The following is a 26,749-nucleotide window of genomic DNA, read 5'->3' on the forward strand; positions in this document are numbered from 1 at the left end:
GAAACCGTTCTTTAAGAAACGTCGAGGCTCGTGCACCGCTGAACGATGTGGTCCTCCAGAACTACACCTGCTTTGTCCACCGATGGATCAACAACAGAGGGGCCCATCTTGACTCTCGATTGAGGTAGAAAGGTGGGTGATTGACAATGGGTGGGCCGTGTTTTTTGATCAGATGATTTTCCGGTGGCCATTCCAGATTTGGAAACCTACATGAAAGTGAGGCTGTCGGATTAGGAGTTCGGCGGGAATGGACGGCTGTGATGAGTCTAGCGAAAGGGTCGAGCGAACCGGTCAAAGCCAGTAAACGGGGGCCGCCGAAGCGGTTGCAGCCGGTCATCAATCACCTCCCCCCGCGAGTTCCCGCGACCCATAAGAGGACCCGCTCGCCGGCGGCGCAGCGCCGCGAGAAAGGGGGCCGAGAGGAGGCAGCGGCGAAAAAGGAGCAAGCTCGTTGCATCTGTTGATGCGCGCGGCCCTTTCTCTCGTTGGTCGATGCCGTCGCGAATTCGAAGGGTAAGTGCTTGTTGATTCATTTGCTTTTTCCGTTCAAGCTATCGTTTTTTCGCTTTCTCTTCCTCGAGATTTTCGACCTGTTACTTGAGCGTTCGTGAGCGTGTCAATTTTTTGCGACTTGATTAAAATAGGCATCTTGCAGTTCATCGGATTCGAATTGTTGTGAAGCGTTGTGTGACTCGGTGATTTCGAGATCAGTTGTGACTTTGCCCTATCATTTTTACTAAATCTCGGAGAAATTAGGATTTATGTTCTCGTCCTCGCGATCTCTTTATAGTTGCTTTATATGCTTCCCGAGGGTAAGATTGCAGTTTTTAATGGTCGATCTTCGATCTCTCTTGACAGTGACAAGGTAGATATTTTATGCGATCCTCAAAGCGGCTTATCTACATTTGCAGTTAATCTCTCTCGAATCATTTTTATGGAGCTGAGGATGAAACTGAATGGCACAAGGCGCAAGTTTTGTTGAATCAGTGACGATTAGGTTTCAGAAGTTCTGCTTCTAAGGTTGTTTGTGAGATGGCTGGCTCACTGTAGGTACGAGGATTCTCTTTGCTATATAGTGTCAACTTCTTCGCGGATTTACTGAGGCCAAGTAGGCTTCCTTCTTTGGTAGTTTTCTAGAGTGATGGTGGTCAGATGTCAGACACTTTGATCCCCATGTCGGGGAATGGTTGTTCCAGTCTCGGACTTACCTCAGGCGACATGAACCATGTACCTAACAGCGCTGCGAACTCTTCGGGTCCGAACATCGGTGCGAATTCCCTTGTGACGGATGCCAACTCAGCTCTCTGTGGCGGTCAGTTGCAACGATGCCCCAGCTTTAGTAACGAAGGATACACACGGCTTCCTACCTCTCCCATTTCCTTCTCCTCCAACTTCTCAGGTTCAGTGATTGATGGTTGTTCAACTGTGCAGCAAAACCCTTCCCTAGCACAGATACAAAAGCAAGGGTTGTCAGGAGCAACATCTCAGCTAACGCAACAGGACCTTGGAAGTTTGATGAATGCCCAAAAGAAGCCTCGAGTTGATGGAAGGCATGAGGATGCTTTGCAGCGGCAGTTGATTCAACAGCTTTTACAGGGACACGAGCCCATTCAAGCACAAGGTCAGCAGAACATGCAACTGCAGGCCATTTTGCAACAGCAGAGATTATTGCAGCAGCAGCAACGGCAACGGCAGCAACAGCAGATAATCCAATCCTTCTCTCATATGCAAAGAGGCCCTATGGGAAACCTGCAGCAACAACATCTGCAGTCCCAGGCTCTTCAATTATCTATTCCTGTTAAACAGACAATTGATAATGGAATATGCTACCGTAAGCTTATGCAATACTTGTATCACAAACGACATCGGCCACATGTGAGTTTATTTTTTGATTTTCATCACGATCTAGTACCTTCTTAAGATTGACCTCATATCATTATTGTGCATCCTGCAATGTTCAAGTCGTATCTGTTTCTTATAGGACAACACAATTTTATACTGGAGGAAGTTTGTATCCGAGTATTTTGCACTACAAGCCAAGAAAAGATGGTGTTTGTCCTTGTATGAAAATATGGGCAATCATGCTCTTGGTATTTTCGCACAGTTGGCTATTGTAAGTGGTTTTGTATATTAAATTGCTGTTTGTTTTTGGTTACTTTTTCTGCATAATGAATTAGGAGAATAATTATTTCATTTTTCTAATTGGGCTTCGAATGAAACTCTTCTATTATAGAAAGAATTAATGCTAGTTATAAACTTATAATTACTATAAAAGGGCAGCTTGATGCATGAAGCTTCCGCCAATGCGGGGTCCCGAGGAAGGGTCAAACCACATTGGGTCTGTTGTATGCAATCTTACTCAACATTGCTAGACACTATTTCCGTGACTTGAACCCATAACCATAAGGTCACACGGAAGCAACTTTACCTTTGTGTCAAGACTCCCCTTCACAAACTTATAATTACTATTTGGTTATGAAATTAGAAGGTGGAACTAAATTAGGTATTTAGGTTTTTGTTTATTTGACTAGTCAAGTATGGTAGAAAATAGATTGTAATACATTTTACATGTTGATATTTTAAGATTCTTATGTTAGATAAATGTTTGATTATTTCAAATATTATCATGTAGTGGTCATGTACATCTTAATATTTTAAAGATCTTGCTCCCTTCCGAGTCTTGTATCCTCAAGATTCATGTATCCATTAAATAAATCTAGGTTTGTCTCTGACTAAAATAGGAAGAATCTAACTTGGGCTCAACTAGGTTTTGTTCTGATGTATTGCCATCATATTTGTATTTTACTGCTGTGGTTCTCAACATGTTCATACATTTAGAATTACTTGATTTTGCTCGTGCTTGGTCATTGGCATGGTCTTCTATCTCTGAATGTGGCTAAAAAATAGCTTAAAAAATCATCCAAATTTTACAAGGAAATATTAAATATTTTTGCTTAGATTATGGTAACATAGTTATTTTCCTATTATTTTTATTATTTAGTGTGTGCACACTCTTTGGTTGATGCAGGATGCATGGCAATGTGACATCTGTGGTTCTAAATCTGGAAAGGGATTTGGTTAGTAGTTATATCTTTATAGTTTTCTTTATTCATTAACTTAATGCAGAAGTCTGATTGGTTCTAGATAAAACAGTCTATGATAAATATTACACTATCCATATGATCCTTAAATATACATATGCATTAGCAAGATGCTTTGTCTTGCCTGTATTTCCTTTCTATGCAACATTGTCATGATATGTGATGTTCAACTGTGCATATCACTTCCTCAGTAATATCACAAGATGAGTTATTTAGTTGTTTAAGATTAACAGACATTTGAGTCAACTGCTGCAGTTTCCTGTTTCTTTTCTGGATAAGCAAACAAGCAAGGAATATAGAGCTAACTAATATTGGTGCGCTGATAGTGTCTATATGTTGTGGCATTACCCATAGGATCTCAGTGATATGGGGGCCTTCATAGAATAGTTTAAACCTTTTACTACACTGAAACAGGCTTGATTCCTGTTGCCATTTTCTTTCACTAATTCTAAGAGAAGCCTAAGAATTTTTATTGTGTCTATAATTTTCTGACTCATATGGTGAACCACGATATTGATGACCAACTAGGCCAGCTATAAATTAATCTCATGTCATTTTTAGCCTCAATCACTAACATTTTTTTGCTTGACAGATCATGATGGTGGATTTCAACTCCAATGAATGATTGTAACATTTTTGCCATGTCATCATTCCATTAAGAATTTGAAAATTGGGGTGGGTGGGTATTTTCTAAAAGAAATAAACTTCAGGGTGAAGTGAAATTTCCCGTAATTCAAATCGAATTTCTGATTGATATTATAGTTATTGTTATTGGAACCTCACACAACCTGCTTCCATAGAAATAGCACCTATGGATTCTATTCAATATGAGTTTGAACTTGAATGCCTTTATGAACTATGAACTAACCAATGAGTAAAATTTGTAATTGGAACCTCAATTTTTCTGACAATTGAAGGCAAAATCTGAAGTCCCCGAAGTTTTACAAGATATTACAGGGATCTAAATGTGACAGTAAAAAGGGTTCTTGACCCACAATTTAGCGCACAGAATTCCAGATGAATCTAGGATACAATGATGTTCGGAAGCCTGTAATGCATTATTGAACTATTTGAGGACTTTCTTCTAAAGGTGTTTCTTTTTTCAGTTTCTTTAGTTCTCCAATCTGAAAATACAAATTTGATTGAATTGAAGAAAAGATGGAAAATTTCAAATGGGTAAAAAACTATATGTTCTAAGACATTCATTGAGAAGACCAACTAATTATCTAGAATTTAATTTGCATCAATAGTAGTAAAAGGCCTAAGACTTCAGCACAAGCTTCATGCATACTATTAGTCTGTTGCTAATTGGCACAAGCATGCAAAATGTGTGCTTCCAAATGCATGGATAAATACCACATTTAGCAACAAGCCAATGGTATGTAAAATGGTATAATGCCAAACCCTTGGATAAATACCAAGTTGGTGTCAACACCTATTGCTATTGGAAGGGTGCCACTTAGCCTAGTTGGTTAGAGCCTTGGAAGTTGTTGCCAAAATCTTGGGTTGTAAACCCTTTTTCACCAAATGTGAGTGCCTGAGGTCTCTCAAGTTGTTGTGCCCAAAAGGCATGATATTGTCCACTTTGGGCCTAGGCCCTTATGGCTTTGTTCTTAGGCTCTCCCCAAAAGGCATCATGCCAATGGAGATATCTTACATCCTTTTAAACCCATGATCTTTATCAAATCTTTCCAATGTGGGACTTTGATTGAACCCCACAATCTTTTCCTTAAACGAAGGACCACAATTACTCTTATGGCCCGGGCCTCTTCGCGAGCATCTGGTCACCCTGACCTATCCCGGGCCTAAATTTGTTTGAATAATTTCTCTAAGTTATAAGTTTAAGTTAATAGAAGAAGTTCTATTTGCTCAATCAATTATTTCCCTATAATCTTCTCTCTTTTTGTTTGTCCACAACTTCCTATCAATCTAAACAAAAGAGTTCCGGTTTGCCATCCTTCCCTTGTATTCTCTTCGTTTGTATATCTATTACAAATAATAGGATACAAGTAATTAATTCCCGGCATCCCGCAAAATGAAAAAAATATAAACAAAGCAACAAAAAGGCTTTGGAGATTTTTTGTTGATATATATATATATATATATATATATATATATATATATATATATATATATATAGATCAACAAAAATTTGGACCATGGCGGCTTTGCTCTTGGGCTCTCCCCAAAAGGCCTCATGCCAATGAAGATATCTTACATCCTTTTAAATCCATTATCTTTACCAAATCTTTTCAATGTGGAACTTTGATTGAATCCCAACAATTCTCCCCTCAAAGGGAGGGAAGGATGTCGCCTATGGAGATATCCTACATCATTTTAAATCCAGGATCTTTATCAAATCTTTCTAATGTGAGACTTTGATTAAATCTCAACACAAGTCTATATTGTTAAAAAGCTATGGCCAGTGTCATTCCCAAGAGATTCACCTTTTCATAATGTCTGTCATTTATTTCCATATATTTCTGCAATCTTGCTACTAACACATTCTGTCAACCTTAGAAGGATAGCATGGAGTATAGCATAGAGAAGTAACATCAATGTCTGTGTCGTTCTGGTAACGACAGATGAGTATAGCATTCTCTATATTACAGAAAATTGATGTCGCTTCCACAAAATATTCCAGATCTTAGACGCCAGAATTTTGAAATTCCCCTGTCAAATAACCACGTAGATGAATTTACTGGAACTCCTGAAGCTCGTATTTGTTGGTACCAGAAATTTGACTTGAATTGTGACTCTAAAAACTACAATCAGTTTTTCTAATTAGATGTTCTGTGACCATTATTATCAGTTTATGTTGGTACTAATATTATGTAAATTTTTTTACTACAATCAGTACAGTCCGGATTCATTGAAGTCTCTCTACAATTTCAAATTTGTGTTGTTTTCCAGAGGCTACTTTTGAAGTACTTCCTCGACTTTTGCAAATTAAATTTGATGGTGGAGTTATTGATGAGAATTTGTTTCTTGATATGCCTCATGAGTGTCGATTACCTTCTGGAATTATGGTACTGAAGTTTGAAAAAGCTGTTGAAGAGACTGTTTATGAACATGTACATATTATTCATGAAGGACAACTTCGCATATTATTTACACCGGAACTGAAGGTTTTAAACTAGATGGGCTCGAATCTCTTCCTTGAATTGATTGCATGTCTTTCAGCTGTCATTTTCTCCATCCTTTTTTAATTTATATGATACTTATTACACTGCTACAGATATTATTATGGGAATTTTGTAGTCGACGACATGAAGAGTTTCTTTCACGTAGATTGCTAGCACCTCAGGTATTTTCTTTGTTTTAACTATTTTTTTATTTTATTGCTAAGTATAGAATGAAATTCCTAAAAGTAAGAAAAAAAACAATATTTGCTCAAAAGATAAAATAACTGCGAATGATTAGGTAAAGTTTAATGGATGATGAAATGAATAGAATGAGGCGGATTCATAGTTAGTAAATTGGTTAGTTACAGCAAAAGGTGAAGGGTAGATGGGGTTTTAGACACTCTAATTAACATAATCAATTGTGATTGATTTAGGTGATAATACTGATATTGCATCGTGAGCTCAAGGTTGGATATCTCCATGTTGTCAAATCCAATTAGTTAGGATACATGCCTTGTTGGGGAGGCTAAGCAAGCAGCTGTGTGTGTTAAGAAGTTGGTGAACAAAATGTAGAACTTTAAAAACGATGATATAGATTTCACGTTTTGGACATTAATAAGATTCTTTTCATTGAAGGATGTGGAATTGTGGCTGGCGAGGACATGGTAGAATTAAGTAGAGATGAGCTAGACAAAACAAAGTGTTGAATTTAGCCCAAATATTTGATTTTATATTCATCTGGGGAAAATCACCTCATTGTGCACATATCTTTAAAATTAAATCTTCTTCATCAAATCTTAGCTTAACATCATATTATCAATTTGATTACCTATAGGTTGAAAAATTAATAAAGAAATAAAAAAATATTTGGAGTATGAGTGCAACTACGACATGTTTTTGGGATCTAATTTGAAAAAGAAATGTTCATTTAGAATCTATGCACTTTTTTTCTTGTACATCAAGGAATTTTGTAGCTTGGGTCATGTTATAAATTTCAGTTGTGTTCCATATATATATATATATATATATATATAGCCCATAGTGACCGGTCATGGCCGGTCCCAACTCAGTGTTAAAATTATAACGAATATTTAATAAATGAATTCATTAAACTATTGTGCTAATGCTAGGTCCTTCCCTGGAAGGAACGCGTTGCAGGGTCCAACTGTAACGTCTCGGCAAGGACCGCTATATCTCTAAAACTCGGATGTAGTGCTAAATATGCAAGAGTTCGTATTACAGGGTCCGACTGTAACGTCTCAACAAGGACCGCTACTTCTTTATGAGAACTTGGGTGTAGTATTAAATAGACAAGAGTTCTCACACCATAGGTTGGATAAAGACAAATATGTTAGGAAAACTAATAATCTAAGATTTGGAACATGGAACATAGGAACTCTCATTGGTAAATCAATGGAGGTAGTAGATATAATGTTTATGAGAAGAATTAGTATTTTGTGTGTACAAAAGACAAAATGGGTAGGCGAGAAGGCAAAGATGATAGAGAACTTAGGTTTTAAGTTATGGTACACTGGAAAGAGTAGAGCAAGAAATGGAGTGGGTATTATTGTAGATAGTTTGTTAAAGGATGAAGTTATAGGAGTAGTTAGAAAAGGGGATAGAATTATAGTCCTTAAGATAATAGTGACGAAAGGAACTATGAACATAATTAACGTATATGCACCACAAGTAGGATTAGATGAAGCTACCAAATCAAAGTTTTGGGACGACTTTGATGAAATATTACAAAATATTCTACCAAATGAAATGATTTTAATAGGAAGTGATCTAAATGGGTATGTCAAAGTGAAAAATGAGAAATATGAGATGGTACATGAGAGTTATGGATTTGGAACGCGAAATGAGGAAGGGAAAACTATATTAGATTTTGCGATAGCATATGCCCTTATATTAGCTAATATGTTTTTTAAGAAAAGATAAGAACACTTAGTCACATTCAAAAGTGGGAATAGTAAATCGCAAATTAACTTTCTTATAGTTAGGAAGAAGGATAGACAGATTTGTAAAGATTGTAAAATCATTACTGGAGAAAGTTTAACTACCCAACATAGGTTAGTAGTGTTGGATATACGTCTCAAACATAGTACCAATAGAAAGAAAATATATACGATTCCTACAATTAAGTGGTGGAAATTAAAGGATGGGAAGCAAAATATATTTAAGGAGAAAGTAGAAGTACAAGCATTAGGTGAAATATACGATGACTCTGATACAACATGGAATAAGATGATATCAAAGTTGAAAATAGTAGCTAAGAGTGTACTCGGTGAGTCAAAGGAACATGCACCACTAAGTAAGGAATTTTGGTGGTGGAATGAGAAAGTACAAGAAAAAGTGAAGGAAAAACGAATAGCTTATAAGGAATTATATATTTGTAAGAACGAGGAAAACTTAAAAAAATATACAATAGCCAAGAAAGAAGCTAAGAAAGTAGTGAGTAAACTAAAGAATGAAACTTTTGAACGACTATATAAAAAATTGGATAGAAGGGGAAAGAGACATTTATAGAATAGCTAAAGTGAGAGAAAGGAAAATAAGATATCTTAGCCAAATAAAATGTATTAAAGATGAATATAATAGGGTATTAGTAAATGATGGAGAAATAAAAGAGAAAGATGAATATAATAGGGTATTAGTAAACGATGGAGAAATAAAAGAGCGATGGACGAGGTATTTTCATCAACTTTTTAATGAAAGTTTAGGTGACCAACTTAATTTAGATAATTTAAGTAGGTCAAATGAGCATAGAAATTTTAATTTTTATCGTAGATTCAAACTTCAGAAGTAAAATAAACTTTAAATGAGATGCACAATGAAAAAGTTGTTGGACCATATGATATTCCGATAGAGGTATGGAAGTACCTAGGGAAACAAAGTATTGAATGATTTACAAAATTATTTAACATGATATTATAAATAAAAAAAATATCTGATCAATGGAGGATAAGACTCTAGTTCCCTTATATAAGAACAAGGGAGACGAACAAAATTATGCAAACTATAGGGATATTAAACTAATGAGTCATACTATGAAACTTTGGGAAAAAATAATAGAAAAAATATTAAGGAAGGAGACCACAGTGACTGAAAATCAATTTGGGTTCATGCTTGGAAGGTCGACAATAGAAGCTATACATTTTCTTAGACAATTAATTGAAAAATATCGGGAGCAAAAACAAGATCTACACATGGTATTTATTGACTTAGAAAAAACTTATGATAGAGTCCCAAGAGAAATTATATGGAGAATTATGGAAAAGAAAGGTGTTGGCGTAACATATATTGAACTAATTAAGGATATATACGAGGATGTAACAACCAGAGTAAATACTTCGGGTGGAGTAACTAAAGCATTTTCAATAAAGATAGGGTTACATCAAGGATCAGCTCTAAGTTTTTATCTTTTTACATTAAAGAAAGGGAGCCTTGGCGCAACGGTAAAGTTGTTGTCATGTGACCAAAAGGTCACGAGTTCAAATCCTGGAAACAGCCTCTTGCAAAAAGCAAGGTAAGACTACGTATAATGGATCCTTCCTCGAGACCCCGCATGGCGAGAGCTTCGTGCACCGGGCTACCCAAGAAGAACATGGACGAACTCACTGCGCACATTCAAGACAGTACTGTGGTGCATGTTGTTTGCAGATTATATTATTTTTTTAGATGAAACACGTGTAGTAAATGTTAAACTAGAATCTTAGCGGGAAATACTAGAAAGGAAAGATTTTTAACTTAGTAGATTAAAGACAGAATATATGGAATTTAAGTTTAATAATATTAGAAGTAATGAGACAATTGTTAAGATAGAAGAGGACGAGTTGTCAGGAATCAATAGATTTAAATATTTAGGATCATTTTTGCAAAACGATGGAGGGATTGAGAGAGATGTCTTACATAGAATACAAGCAGGATAATTGAAATGGAGAGCGTCGATTGTTTTATGTGATCGTAAAGTACCTCTTAAACTTAAAGGTAAGTTTTTTAAAATCGCAGTTAGACTTGTTATGTTATATGGAGCTGAATGTTGGGCTATGACTCGAGTATATGAGCAGAAGATGAGAGTTGTAGAGATGAGAATATTAAGGTGGATGTGTGGACATACGAGGATGGACAAAATAAGAAATGAGAGCATTAGAGAGAGTCGGAGTTGCATCTATTCAGGAAAAACTCCGAGAGACACGTTTAAGTTGGTACAAACATGTGCTAGATGACCAATAAATGCTCCAGTTAGGTAATGTGAAATTATGATAAACATGCATATCAAATGAGGAAGAGGAAGACCAAAAAAGACTTGATTAGAAACAATAAAATAAGATAATTTATTTGAATATAGATGATGATACAGTAGGAGATAGAGCTCAATGGCATAAAATGATTCATACAGTCGACCCCACCTAGTGGGAAAAGGCTTGATTGTCGTCGTTGTCGTCGTCGTCGTTGTTGTTATATATATAACTTACACTCATACTCCCTAGGTAATGGTGCTTATGCTCCTGTTCAACAATAGTCGGGGAGGATTGATGTCTCCTTCAGAAGCCACTTTTATTATGTGTTTGAACTTCCAGGGTGGTTGGTTTGGAGCATGTGTTGGCCTTGTGGTGTACCAATTCGAAGCCACTTGGATGTCTCATGTCCATCAAATGATCATAAGACTCATTCTCTTTCTTCATTGTGGTCGAGTCACGCAATCCTTCAGAAGGCATGTTTACATTTATAACATTTCTTGCCTCGTCGAAATTGTGTTTGTCCTCAATCATAGGGCCTAGCTTCTTGTGTTTGACACTTTAAGATCTCCCTTCATGAATTTTTGGTCTGTGAAATCTAAACTCTTAGAGTAGATTTTCTTTCTCCGTTGTCATTCGATGCACCAATATTTGTCCATCCCATATAGATATTAATTGTGGTCATTGTTGGCTCCCTCGTAGTTTGTCCCTTGTTTTATAAATTGCATGTTCATGGTGTTAAAATGCAAGACGAAGACCCAACATGCTTAGCTATCAAAGTCCTACTATAGCATCAATTGTTTTAGTGGAATAACAAGTAATCATTATACCTTCAATACTCAGCATTAGATATATTTTTGAAATGATCCTTAAACCTTAGAGTCACCCCTCATTTGTAGATGATCGATGGATGTTGACTAACACGTAAGAGGGGGTGTTAATAGCTTCTTGACCTGCAAATGCAAAATTTGCTTTCTCTTGCACTCTTATGCAAGAGAACATCTTGTCATGCTTGTGTGTTTGTGTGTATTAGAATAAATACTACAAAATAGAAATAAGCAAACATAAAGAATAGAAAGCAATGCTAACTCGAGACCATCCCCGGGGCTATGGTGCGATGGTAAGATGTGCGACGGGTTTCATAGGCAACAAGGGTTCAAATCTCACCCGGGGCACATTATACGTAGGGAGTTTAAAACTTGTGACGTTGGGTCGTCCGCCAGGACCCATCTGTACTTTCCAATTTACCCTGGTAGACGGTCGGAAACTTTCGTAAGGCCAGGCCAGTCACCTCTAAAATTAGTCAGATCATAAGAGCCGGATACAAAAAATGCTAACTCGAGACCTCTACGCGATTCAAATCACCAGGCCTACTCCATGATCTAACAATTCATTAGGTGGATCAAATCTGCAATCCTGTTATGAAAAGTCTCTTTGGATGAGGCAAAGAAACCTCCTACAGAAGATATTATTGATCATGTAGAAGATGCCTTTTGACAATAATTGGTCGTATCTCGATCACACAAAGTTGAAACTTAGGTATGTTATTTATGCAAAGTCACTGAGAAGAAATACGCCTGATGCTTACATAGAGAGGTCTTACATGGTTATTCAACGACTTATTTTTGAGCTTGTCCAATCGATTGAAAATTTCAACTTCAGTCGACTTAAATTCAAATAAAAGAATCATTGGCAGAATTTTATAGGCAGTTCAGCGGACTCAACAAAGCTCCAATAAGTTCAAAGTCTGTTTAGTTAATTAAGAGCCCATTTTGATTTGATTCAGTCTTAACAGAGAATTCTGTTTGCAAGAATGGTATTTCAATCAACTTAGTAATTGAATCAATTCCAATTGACTCAGCAATCGACTTAATCTGCTTGAGGATCTTGACAATACTCACCTATGCCTCCATAAGCCTCTGAGATCGAGATTTGTCAATTGACTACAAGCAGGAACCCTTGTTCTTAGGTTAAAGACTCTACAAGCCACATTTACACTTTCCCAAAATATATGGACCTAGAGACCCAAGTCACATATTCTCATACTTCACTGTCTTGACTTCACTAACTTGCCCAAGACTCCATCACTCCATGTCTTCAACACTTCCTATCCGAAGACGCAGTCATGCTCTCAGGACTTGCACATGTCTAAAGACTGCACCTATAGGAATTCATCCGTTTGCTCAAAAATCATGCTTCTAGACTTCCAATGCCGACCAAGACTTTTGGTCCATCAGACCCCTGCCATCCTTCATCAATATTCTATGTGCAACCTGCCAAATCCTTGCAAATTCGATGCCCATGCACTAACTTAAACCCTCTACCACACATCAAAAGATCTTGCTCTTTCCACTTGAGTTATGATTGTGCCAACACCACTAACAATGACAATCAAGGGGATATGGTCTTCTTGCTTTAAGTTCAGTTTTAGTTTGGTTGCTCAGCCTTTACTGATGAAATTTCTTCTACTTTGTGAGTTGATAACTAATGATAAGGATAGAAACAAGGTGCGAGATGATGATGGTTGATATTTGTAATAGTGGAATTTGAATCCATCAGTGAGTATTTAGGAGATTCCTTTGGTTCTGTCTTTGCAACTTCATCTAGCATAAATAGTCACTTGTAATTATGCTTATGGTTGTTCCAGAATGGTTGGCATGATGTTTGACCATCTCAACATTTGTTAAGTTTCAGATGGTTGGCTGTAGGCATTGCTTATTGGTTTACTATCATTGTTGTGATTCTTTAGGTCTTCATGATTTTTGTTCATAGGGGCATACAAGGTGTATTGCATTGGTGGCGTCTCAGGATTGGTGTGTCTTTACCTGTAGGTGAGGTACCAACACCGAGGTGAAAGACATATAACTACCTCTTGGCTGGTCATTAGGCTTCAGCTCAATCATTTTTTGACATAGCATATCTCTTGAAGCGTGGTTAATTCACCTAATTTTCAATCCCTATTGGTGGTCTAAATTGGTTGCAGCAAATCTCTTTGAATTCACCTCGTATTATTGCAAAAAAAAAATCATTTTTAATTTTCAAAAAAATATACCTGTGCATTTCCTTATAGGTAGTGGGAGACACTGTCAATTCTTCTTCTTCCTAGATCAATTGATGTTTAAAAAAGTGGTGCCACCTTGATATCAAAGGTAGCGGATCTTCTGTTCTATCATACTTCAGGAAATAAAATCTAGGAGCCTGATTCTGGGCACCTCCCATTTGAGCGGCCAATATGGGGCAGAATCCCTAGGATCGAGGTGTTCTTTGCTCAGGTTTCTTATCAATCCTCCCAAGACTTGTGGAGCACAGGACATTGTATCAGTTAACCTAGTTACCCAACTATTGTCGTCAGTCATCTGGGCTGCAGTGTGAAGGGCCTCCATCTACTTGGTGGGTGCTGTAATTAGGTTTACAGTCCTTGCCATCTTCCCTAGTCTTTGCTGGTTCTTCACTTCATGATTATTGGCTTGTTCCCCTGTTTCCTTGGTCTGATCTTTCTTTATTTGCTTTATATTAGGTGGAAGTCATGTTCAATCTTTACGGTATCATCATGTTTATGATATCAATTTGTTACAAGCCTTGGTGCAGGATTGCGCCCGCATGTGGTGGGGCTCCTGTTCTGATTCAGCAACAATGGTGAGGCCATGGTGCCTCCATTAGTATTAGAGGGAAGGGAAATCATGGTCTTTGGTTAGAATTTGTAGGAAGAGGTGCAACTGTGTCTCTTCGTGATGGCACAGGAGGCAAAATAGCAAGTGGCAATACGGCAACAAATCACCACCAAAGAGAGAGAGAGAATAAAGGGAGATGACATTTTGTTACCGCTTGATTACCTCACCTGATATCCAACATCTGTTTTTAAATGATGTTACAACATATATTAAAATTTCTGTTAATTATTTCTTGTCCTACTTTGTTATGTCCATCACATGATCATAACATTGGTTATCTTTCTTCACTGTGGCCGAGTCCTCCCCTATGCAATCCTTCAGAAGGCTGATTAAGGTCAAACATTTAGATAAACTTTATATTTCATAGGTAACCCATAATGTTATCTCTACTACTATCTAGTGATTATTTGCAACTCAATAGTGTGTTTCCCCATGAGAAGCATATTCGTGGGATCACATATAGTCTGTATTTGTTTTTGCTTATTAAAATATTACGTATGGAATTTTCAGGTTAACCAATTATTGCAAGTTGCTCAAAAATATCAAGCAACGATAGCTGGAAATAATTCCTCTGTTGTTTCACATCAAGACTTGCAAGCCAGCTGCAACATGTGAGTGAACCTTGTCATTTAATCTACAGCATTTCAAAAGAAATTCTAATATTGGGAGCTTAACTTTCCATGTTTCTATTAAAAAAATAACACAATTGAAACTAACTCCATTTACCAATAACCAATCCCACCAAAGATGATTCCGTTTTGTTATGGGATAGCTGGTGGTGCAATACATACTATCTAGATAGAACATTATCAGCTGAAACTCTAATCCTTTGTTCAACCTTGCAATATTCTTTTTAATTATCTAAATGCAGATACTTCATGCAAACTATTCAAAGAGATGGCTAACCAAAGATTGATTGATTGATTTAGCAATCAATCAACAATATTCACAAATACTAGACAAGTTAATGCAATGCATTCCTGTTGTTAGCTATTTTAGCTTTTTATCTATGCCTATAATGACATGCCATCATTTTCTGGTATCTTGATTGTCATAATTTTATATTAATGAGCTGATGAACTTCATGTTGCCATATTTTTTCTTATGGCTTTTAAAAAATCCATTTCAACAGAGACTACATTTGAATTGTCAAAATATGATACCCTTTGCTAGCTTCTTCATTGTCAGTCTTATCAGTCTTTGTTGTCATGATGATTTTATTGTAGAGTTCGCTGTTCTTTTAACTCATATATTGCTTGACTATGTAACACATTTGGTAGGCTTGCAGCAACAGGTCGTCAGTTAGTAAAAACTTTAGATTTACAAGCTGTGAATGATTTGGGATTCTCCAAAAGATATTTCAGATGTTTGCAGGTAACTAATAAGCATTGTTTATGTGCCTCATGAATTGAAGGGTGCCTTCTATCTTATGTTTTTTTATCCATAAAGTTGCTGATATTCCATTTTCTTTTCCAGATAGCTGAGGTTGTGAGCAGCATGAAAGATTTGATTGATTATAGTCTGGAGCAGAAGATTGGAGCAATAGGTAAATTTCTTGTGGTACTGTATATAAAAGGGTAAATGATTTCCTTGTCGTCAATTTTTATGCCCCCGAGACATACACTAGGGTTGGTGTTATTTAAAAATTCAACTTAACCTAATATTTTAAGAAGTGTATGTAGGAGTTAACCTATTGCATTACCAATATATGGTCTGCACTCAAAGGTACTTAAAATATAAACCAACATAGACTATAAATATATTAATCAACATACTTCCACATAGAAAAAAAAATATGTTGATTGGACAATGTAAAGCATATCGATATTATTAATCCAATATTCAATATTAACTACAATAGGTAGAGAGTGTGTATTACTTGAAGAAATAATTTGTTTAAGTTAGGACACTAGATTCAAAACTACCAAATGTGATAATTTAAGGTTCTAAGTCCTATACATATTCAAATGAACTAAATAAAATTTTTATCAAATGAACCAAAATAACTTATGGTTGTATATGACAATTGGCAATATATGCCCATAAAATGATTTATTTGGCCTAAAGACTTTGTGGTCGTCATAGTATATGACGTTGGCAATATATGACCATAAAAGAATTTATTTGGCTTAAAGACTTTATGATTGTGTATGGTCATTTTTATAATTGGCAATGCTATACAAAGGGGCAACCGTGTGTACGAAGTTTCCACTAATGTGGGGGTCTCAGGGAAGGATCGGACCACATTGGGTTTATCGCATGCAACTTTATCCTGCATTGCAAAAGACTTTTTCCGCGACTCAAACTCATGATGACCAATGCCATATACAACCATAAAATTACTTTTGGTTTAGACACATAATTTAAGGCATATTCAAATGAACCAAAATAATTTAAGACATGTATTGTAAATATTTTAAATCTTTTAAACTCAAATTTTATATCAAATTTATTATAAATGATGAGGTATAAAAGTAGGGACCCTTTTTTGAATGATGATTTTGAAAAATGAGGTACTCCTTTGATACTTCGGATAAAGAAGGGGTGTCTTTATATGTGCCCTATAATCTTTGAAACTAAATAAGGAAGGTGCTTTAAAGATAGATATCATATTCCAACGAAAGATCTTCATTTTGATGTTTGCATAGATTTTTTTACAGAAAGCTTAAAGAACTACCCCAGGCAGGCAGCAGTTGAGATCAAAAAAGTAAAGTTGGAAGGACAACTCTCGAATCATAGTCTGTCTGGTGATCCAGGTAGTCTGGATAAGGATGTTAAAATTCCTCCGGGTTTAAACAGCTACATGAACGACAATCTATCAACTAGCCTGTTCGCTAACAGCGATCATCAGGGTGTTCATGCATTAAACAACTATCAGAATGTGCTGAGAAATACTATGAATATGAAGCAGAATGTGCTTCAGCAAGAGGCTTCTAGTTCCTTGAGCAAATCTCTACTTCAGCAAGAGGCTTCCAGCTCTTTAAGTAAAGCTCTGCTTCAACAAGAGGCTACTACTTCTTTAAGTAAGTCCAGAAATGCACACCCTATGCAATTTCCAGGATCTGGCTCATCACATCCGACAGATGCGTCTAACAATAACTTGCCTGGCCAGCATCAGCAACAGCCTCCATTGGACGGCTGCCTGCCACTACAAAACAATTTAAATGGCCCTCTGGTGAATCAGCAAATGCAGCAACATGTTATTCATCAAATGCTACAAGAGATGATGAATAACAGTAAGGAAACACCACAACAATCTACGGCTCCTCGTGCGAACACTAACCTGGCAGCTGGAGATGCCAATGGGTGTGACACTATGAGCATGCCCACCAGGATAGACACTGGATCTTTCAGAAATGCACTTGAGATGCAAAACAATGCCACAGCCCTTCGTAAAGATGGTACAGTTGCAGTTCCATGCAGGAATGACAGCTTCAAATCTGCTGCCACGGCTAGCATCCCCTCCATCAGCGGAAACAGTCTTAATTCGAGGCTCGAGTTGCTAGAGAACTTGGATTTCGCAGAAGTAGATCAGATTGCTCAAGAATTTATAGACGGTGGGATGTTTGATGGGGATTCTTGGTGATGTTTGGCTTCTGTCATTGGGAAAACACGTAGAAAATTACTGATGTGCAAAGTTCATAATGTTTTCTGCATGCTGATAGGAGCTTAAGGGTAACGGAGATGTTGTTCGATATCGTATGCAAATGTCTCTGGTTGAGGCTCTTTAACAGGAGATGTTGAGGTTTGTTCTTAAAACTTGTTTTTTTTTTTGGCAGATTGCTGATAGTATTGATATTTTTCTTGTTTGAGGTTTTCGTGTCGTCCGTTTTTAACCTGCCTAATAATTAACTGCCAACTTCAGAATTCTCTCCTTCATGGTTTTACTTTGGTGCACCATCAAAATCTAGAAATGTTGGATGTGTAGTTCGATTGCTTATTATTAGAGATGCGGGATTAAAAAGAGGTAGATTTTATTTATATATTTTTAAATATTATAAATATTAAAAAGGATTTAATTTTTTTAAAAAAAAATAATTGGAGGTCACATGTGTCGTCCTTGTTTCTAGGCATGGTCCTAGATGTTGAACGATTAAATTTATTTTTAGGGAAAAATTGATAGGGCGTTTTTCAAACTATGGTTAAAATAAAGCTCTACGTTGAAATTGTCCCAATACTGTTGTAGTAACTTTGCTAAAAATTATTATATATAGTAAGTTTAGTCAAATTGCTATTAATTAATTACAACTGTTCTACATTATTCTAATTTGGCTAAATTAGAATTATTTTGACTAAATTAAATAATTTAGGTTAAGTTGGAATAAAAATATTTTGTGTGATAATTTTACTTTACATTATAGCATTTTTTTTTTATAGAACTTACTATTAAAGGATATTTTTGATGGCAAATAGGATAGAGCGTGATAATTAAAATAAAAAGTATATCTTATGATTAAATAATATTAGTTAAATACTCAATGGCCAGTGGCCACTAATAACATGTTTTCAAAAAAAAAACTCAATTTTACCTTGTATTTTGTCATTTTCACGACTCGAGTATTTTGTCAATCATGGTAATAATTTTACCGTTATATCAAAACATCTTTCACACACACTAGCAATGAAAGAAAAAAACATAAGTCCAGGTTTAGCTTCAGTTCTACAACCGATGGCTTTCCCCTTAATGTAATGGCACCTCTTGTCACGTCCCAGATAGTCCCTATCAGAAAAATTTTTGGTAACATCTTTCCTATACGAGTGACAATCTGAAACTATTTTACAAGACCCTCGATGCCACATATACTTCGGCCAACACAGCTGGAACAATAACAATAAACATAACTAAACAACCACGCAGTTTATATATATTTCAGTCTTTGAATGACACAACCACACAGTTTATATTTGAAAACCACCTACTCCACTACAATGATGGAAACCTTAACACCACGACAGAGAAACCAACACAGCGGAAAAAGAAATGTAGTAGACCGAACACTCGATAAAACTCCTCGAGTACAAACATAAACATCACACACACACACACACACACACACACACACATATATATATATATATGAAATGCAACAAGGAACTAAAAAACTAAAGAGTAGAAAATCAACGCGACGTAAAGTGAGGACTAGCGACTGGAATCTCCTGACGGCCTTAACCTGAAATGGTAATATCAACGGGGTGAGTCAAATTCTCAGCGGATACCAAGTTGACATGCATAACAAGAAATAACTAATAATAATAAATATGTGTACAGTCTTTTGAAATAATGAACAATGCAAGACTGGAAGTAAAGGGAGAAACTGTACTCACCAGGGCCTCCTATCAAGATAGGTCGTCAGACCAAAAATAACATGTCCCTATATGCATATTAACCATATGCATCCATCCAATATGCAGCAATAAAGTACAGCTAACACAAGCAATAATGCAATCATGCATATGATGCCAATGACATGGTCACCTCTGATGCCAGTCAGTCATCTCACACACGGTAGTGAGACTGAGTGGGTAGGACTATGACAACTGTGCACTCTACCGTCACTACTCTTGATGAGTGACCGAGTGGACAGGATGCTGTCGGAGTATACCTATCCTCCTACCCCAAATCATAAGTGGGGGAACTCAATGCTCTCATCTCCCTGAGACAGTCTAGAGGAGGGATCCCTGTCGGCTACCATGCTACGTCACACTACCCATGAGCGGACCAACGGAGCCTAACAAAGCAAAACTGTTATACACTCTGATTGATATACCACTAACACATGAGTGGTTGTGTGTGCAGATCCATGTAACTGACGATGTGATCAATAATAATGGAGCTACCAATCGCTCAACATACAATCATGCTAGATCGTGCATGACACTAAGCATGAAATAATCAAATCTAGGTACATATGTCAGATATGGTAAATGACTAGTCTGGTGTATCGTAAGGCATAGTATGTCACTATCTCTATGAGCATAAATAGTCATGGCAATAAACAAGATGGTATAAAAATCTAAATGCAGAACAGATAAAAGCATGCAACAGGTATCATATAGTGACATCAAAACAAAGATAAACATAATTATTACTAAAAGCTATAACCTACTACGCATATCAACATGACATATCAAAAGAGATAAGTCAAGATACCCACCTCAAAATAATGTGTGCCAAAAGTAATCTCACGTAAAGCAGCACGTTGCAAATCAGAGTCCTGTAATATATCGTACAATATAGTTAAATTTTATTATAAACAACATAACTAAACAAAATCCTAATCCAATTTGACTTCTATATTTTAATTCCATTTATTTATCCAATACATCTTTCACAGCAATTCCCTATAATTTAATTAGTTATCCCTTCTATATTAGCATACTTCGATTATTTAACATACCTGAACCAGCAAACAAACTAATCCATTTTCTCTTATCATCATCATCCGTAATTTACTACTTTCATAAGTCGCCCCAATACTTCTAAGATGATTTCACTCCGAAGCTGGTATCGAGACCATTATTATACCAATCTATCTGCTTGATCTCCAAAGCAATCAACTTCCAGAATGACACCACAAACTCAATTTCCTCCAGGTGCAATCTCTGTGGGCAACGACACTGCAACCATAGTAGTTGAAATTGCAAAACAGACCTTTGAATCTGCCAATTTTATGATTCGAATGTGATCCAAATCTCAAACAAGTTTTGAATTGAACTAAAATTTTATAAATCTATAATTCAAACCTATGTCTATGCTAGCTAATTCTCCTCAAAATGCCTTGATATGATACACAAACGTGCATCCGTGCACATGTATGCACATAAAATTAAATAATGAATTCCATGTTAATTAATAATGTGATTAGTAAATTTAGGTGATTATATATGATAATAATTTAATTAATTTCAAATAATTATATAATTTTTAAATATTGTAAAAAGTAAATTATATATAAACAGTTTAATAATTGATTGTAATAAAAATTAATTAGTTGATTACAGTTTATAAAAATAATTAACTAATTAATAATATAACTGTTTAATATAAGTTATATAATTTAATATAACAGTTATGTTACTATAATATTGTTTTAATAAATGTAACATTGTTATAAATAACAGTCATAAACTCTTTAATATATATATATATATATATATATAGACACACTAGTTTTATTTATACATAACAGTCATATGTTATTTATATCTTCTATATATAAAAAATTTATTTATGTATACCAAATTTAATTAAACTGATATATTATTTAATTCGTTTTCTAATCCTTTCCTCCTGATCGCCTCCCCAATTCCTGATTGCCAGCACCGCCAGCAATTGCAAGCGACTACTGCCAATCGCCTCTGATGCCCTCCCCAGTACATTCTTATTGTTACTTCAAAGAAGTCGCTGCCGCTTGCCTCATCTCACTGCTGCTCATCATTGCTCCTGGCTGTTACTTCTCACCACTACTATTTCGGTATGATTTCAAGTTCCTGTCCTTTTATAAGATTTCAATTTCCCTCCCCAGTACCTTTTTCGCATGATCAATAGAAGGAATCAAACTATTTCTCTGTCAGCTGCAAGTATGCGAGAAAACCAGTGATCGACCACAAGAATCTCATGTGGTACAGCTGGCAGAGGTGGTACAAAGGTGCCGATAGATTCAGATGCCGATCCAGTGCCAGAACAACGGTAAAAACCACCTGTATCAAGCAGCACAGATCAAAACTGGAATCCTTGGAAGCATCCTCCAACACTAGCTCAAGACTCGAGCCCTACTATCTACCATTATCCCAAATCTTGTCTTTGATTTAAATTTTTCCAATGTTCTTTATCAAAGTTCTCAGCAATGTTCTACTTCACACCCAATTGCTAACTATTTATCCTCTTGTACGTTTTTTTAATTCCTCAAACTATCTCCAAGGCCCTTTTAGATTTGATTTGCATGGCTGCAAAACAAGTCTTCATTTTAAATGTTTTCTGATGTTAGTTTAGGACTAACTCAGAAGTTGATTGTTGACAAAAGGAAACAATTTGACAAAGAAAACATTTGGGCAAACGTCAGAAGAGTGCCCTCTTTTTTATCAAATAGTCAAAGGGCGCGCCCTATGTTGATTTTTTATCAAAAGGATGCTCCACCCCTCTATAAAATGACACAACTGCCCTTTAGTACTATTCTCATTATTATCCTTGTCTCCCACCTAAATCAGGCACGTTGCAGCTACAATTTTGTAGTTGCTACACAGTTCTAACAGCTATGGTTTCGTAACTACTGCATGAAAAAAAAGTAAGATTAAAATTGTTCGGAGCCTCCGAAAAAGACTTAAACGATGTTTTTTTGAGCTAAAATTGGGCCGTTACGAGTTCCACCCCATAATTAATTGTAGATCAACGAGCTTCTCATCGTTCAACTAGAGTCAAAAGTTATAACCTCTTAAAGTTTAAGGTTTAACATTCACGTTGTAGTCCCCAGGGCGTAGCGCAGACGGTGGGCGCATGGTATTTCTGGTGTAATGGTTAGCGGTCGATTCTCAGGAACTGACGACCTGGGGTTTACCCCGCCATGCGCCTATGGCCTGTGTACCTGCATGAACCTCCCTCCCTATCCGTGGGGCCGGCACTAGAGGGGCCGCTAAGGTAGCGGATCTACCTTTTTTAACATTCACGTTGTAGTAGTTACAGTTTCGTAGATGCTAAAATTGTATAGCAGCTATGATTTTGTAGCTGCTACATCTGAGTTGTCATGCAGTTATAGCAGCTACGATTTTGTAGCTACTACAATGTGAATGTTAAATCCTAAATTTTGAAAGACCACAACTTTTGACTTGAGTTGAACCACGTGACGCATAACATATCAAATCGAACATCGTTCAGAGATTTACAACTAATTATTGGATGGAACCAATAACGACCAAGTTTCAGGAAAAAAAGCATCATTTAAAATCTTTTTAAAGGCTGGCTCTGAACAATGTTTTAAAAAAAATCCATGTTGTAGCAATTACGATTTCGTAGCTGCTACGATTTCGTAACTGCTACAACGCGTTCGATTTAGATAGGAGATATAGGTAGGATAATAATGAGATTAGTACTCGACAGTTATGTTATTTTTCAAGGGGTGGGGCACCCTTTTGACTTTAGCCCAAAACATTTTCGTTGATAATAATCTCACTAAGAGCTATATGAAAAATTTCTAGAGTTTGTTACTCAAGGGAGAGACTACCCTAGCGTAGCAGCTAAAGAACAATTATATGATAGAAGCAATCTAGAGAAAAGATTGCTTGCTTAAAAGGCATAGTTTAAAAATGGTACCCCTCCAATAAAAGTTTGCCTGCTCATGGGATACATTTACCTCTCAACAAAAATGTGTTTTATAAGCATGAAGAGACTAGTACTATGGACAACAAATCAATTTCATTCACTCTAGCTTTACAAAAGACTAGCAGGAAAATTAAATTTCATAGAAGTATAACAGTTATCATTTGCAGTTAATGCAATTAGTAATCTTGAGACCCCATGTAATTAAGCGTTGAGAGACAGCTCCATGTCATGATAATTAGGAGGAAACGCTAAGAGACAATGAGAAAGGTCACTTGTTTTAGGATGGAATTCTTTAAATTGGGCAAGTTCTCCCATAAGTAAATATTTCAGTGTGTTATTATATGCTTCTAAAACGAAACATAATGTATTGAAATAGAAAAAAATAAGTAAATTGTCATAACCAAATTCAATACAATAACTAAATAAAAAGTGAGGGGGCCATCTATGCTGGGTGCAATTAAAGCTACAATTAAAAAAAAAAATACAAATAGAGGGGGATTATCTAGGATAAGAAAATTTCTAATAATTTTCCTCATTGCTCCAAACAATCTACAAACAACTTGCAAGCTACCAACTCGTTTGCAACTAAGCCAAGCTACTAATGTTTCTTGTCGCTAGATATTGTCATGTACCTATAGAGGACATCGGCAGCTAAACACGTCTTCATAGATCAACCCATAGTCTAGTGCGCTTGAGCCATAGTCATGCTTTTTACAATAAAACAACAAATAAATAAGAAGGAAAAAAATTAAAGAAATTTACAAAAAAGAAAAAGAAATTTTAAAAATATAAAAAATCAATATATTACAATTTTAAAATAATTTTACTTATCTTATTTTCAATTTTTCAGTTTTATTATTTTCATATTTTTAAAATATCCCAGCCAAGCTCAACCGTCATATCATGGCTAGCTTATGTCTATGTTGTGTTGAGAATAGTTCGTGTCTGTACTGTGCTTGGTATGGCCATACTAAGCCACCTCCACCCAACCCGACCAGTGAACTAGGTCAACCAAACTAATGGTCCAGGGCCAAGCCCGTATCAGGCCACGTCGTTGGACACAACCCAAACCTGGTCGAATTGTCATCTCTATGTTCAACATGTAAATATACATAGAACAAGTATTAAAACATAAAGAATAAGGGCGTAAGTATTTTAACATAGAATATAAATATAGTAAATATAAGAAAAGATAAAATTATTTACCTAAGGCCAATATTTATTATTCAAAAAATCTAAAATATAAAGATAGAATATAAAAAGATAAGAACTTTCAACTATAATCAAGTAAAATAATAATAAAATATTGTCATGATTTTATCAAAAAAAATATTATGTTATGTTTTATCAAGCTTAAATGTGACAAAGAAGATGATGTCATTATCTTTATTAAAATAATGAAATAAAATTAAGAAATATTAAAATAACTAAAACATCTTTTAAATGTAAAATATTTAGCAAATATTAATTATGAAATATGGATTTCATAAGTAAACTTTTATCTTCAAACCATCCTTATACCTAGCCCGTCCTCCCTCCTTTCAATAATGCATATGACAGAACGTAGATACGAGCATAAAATACTAAATTTGTTAAGCCAAACTTGTCTAAAGAGGAAGGAACAAAAATTGGAAGTGAGAGAAAGAGTCAAATCAAGAAAAGCTATCTCCTTCGAGCTTACAAAGATTGCTCGTAGAAGGGGCTTTTGGTTCACAACTCATCTAGGTTTCACAAGTAGCACACATAGCTCAAGTTATATTAATAAATAATTTATAAAACTATTTTAAAATGTCCAACATCAGATATCTTAATTTTTATTAAAATAAAACTATTAGAATGTATATGTCAACTTTAAATAGCAATCATCATTGTAGTAACTAAGGTTTAAAATACCATTTATGTCAGTTTCAATCTTTGATCAAACATGATGTTTGTACTATGTCAACACTAGGTACACTTAAAAGGTCTATGAGGCCTCCAAAGTAATGGTGCAATGGTTAAGCCCGTCAACGGATAACCACGGGTTTAAGAATGTTAGTCCATGAGAGCTTCCCAATTTAACTGGTGGGAAACTTCCATGGACCAGGTCGGTCACTCAGAATTACTCGGCTCAAAGAGATAGATACCTAGTTGGCAAATCCAATTGAGACACTATAACAATTAAATTGTGCATCGACTTCAAATTTAAGAGTATCAGTTACAAGAATATAATAATTATTTTAACTAATAATTATTCCTTCCTTATCCAACAATAAGTGTAATCCATAGCTAGTATTCTATTAAGATTAATAATCCCACCAATAATTTTGAAGGCCTATATTAAATATTGCTCCTACAATTTTTAACATTGGAATTGAATTTTCATGTATTTATGAATATATTTAGGTTAACTACAAGGAGTTAAAGTTGTTAACCTAGGAGATGGAGTAGAAATAGAAATATAGAAAATGAGTAGGAATAGGTACATTGTTTCTCCAGCTATAGTCTACTCTTTTTTGCCATTGCCAATGCTTCTGATTGGTGCATCTCCTCTTCAATTCCATTTTTTCTAGTGTTCCATCTACTCCCAGTTATAAATAGATATAATTGAAGAATGAGTTACAAAAGAGATCTTGGTGTTTCACCTCTTCCTATTCCCCCTCCCTTTCCTTCTTTTCAGTGACAAAATCAAAGACCGAGACATGGTAGAGAATCTTCGCAACTCAACTGAGACAAGGTCCTATCTCAGTCAGTACCATTAAAATTGTGTCAACATGAGCAACACTATGATATTTACTCAAACGATAAGTTGATCATCATGATATGTTTCAAAGGTTCCAGAGCAATACCAATCAACACTTGAAACTAAGGCAGCAGCTAAATGGTTTATATCAAACAGCTTGCAATCAGGTAGAATGATAGAAAAGGGAGAACAATAAAGAAAGAAAATTTAAAGAATGAAAAAAAAGGAATAAATAAAATAGAAAACCATAAGAAACAGGAAAGAAGAACTACTTGAAGGTCGCAATACAACTACCCATCACTCATACAAATGTTCATTAATTATTCACAGGTGCCTCCAGATGTTTGGTAGTGGTTATTACTCTGCCATTCTTGACAATAGATTGTTAAATTAGAGAAAGAATGATCAACAATAAAATCATGATTAGGCATATACCCTCCTAATGTGAAGATCTTAGAACATACAAATGATTCAAATGTAAAGAACATCAAGTAAAAAAATCTCACAAGCAGACAGTCTTGTCACTAGTGTATCATCGAATAAAATACCTCAAAAAAAATAAATTATGAATAT

The 26,749-nt window shown here is 35.7% G+C and overlaps 1 protein-coding gene across 4 annotated transcripts; it reads left to right on the forward strand.

Annotated features, from left to right (window-relative positions):
* Window positions 1-318: 318 nt before the first annotated feature.
* Window positions 319-18,012, forward strand: LOC122009046 (probable transcriptional regulator SLK2). Of its 4 annotated transcripts, none has more exons than XM_042565032.1 (11): window positions 319-513; window positions 859-1,050; window positions 1,130-1,875; window positions 1,982-2,113; window positions 3,029-3,077; window positions 6,015-6,229; window positions 6,340-6,408; window positions 14,649-14,749; window positions 15,419-15,512; window positions 15,615-15,684; window positions 16,787-18,012. In XM_042565032.1, exons 3-11 carry the CDS (start codon window positions 1,153-1,155, stop codon window positions 17,722-17,724), a joined length of 2,391 nt encoding a protein of 796 aa, XP_042420966.1. In that variant the 5' UTR covers window positions 319-513; window positions 859-1,050; window positions 1,130-1,152; the 3' UTR covers window positions 17,725-18,012. The 4 variants fall into 4 exon arrangements, with proteins under 4 accessions (XP_042420966.1, XP_042420967.1, XP_042420965.1 ...); XM_042565033.1 differs by having other exon boundaries at window positions 912-1,050; window positions 1,113-1,875; XM_042565031.1 differs by having other exon boundaries at window positions 912-1,050.
* Window positions 18,013-26,749: the final 8,737 nt, after the last annotated feature.

Source organism: Zingiber officinale, chromosome 8A (assembly GCF_018446385.1).
Source record: "Zingiber officinale cultivar Zhangliang chromosome 8A, Zo_v1.1, whole genome shotgun sequence".
Lineage (NCBI taxonomy): Eukaryota > Viridiplantae > Streptophyta > Magnoliopsida > Zingiberales > Zingiberaceae > Zingiber > Zingiber officinale.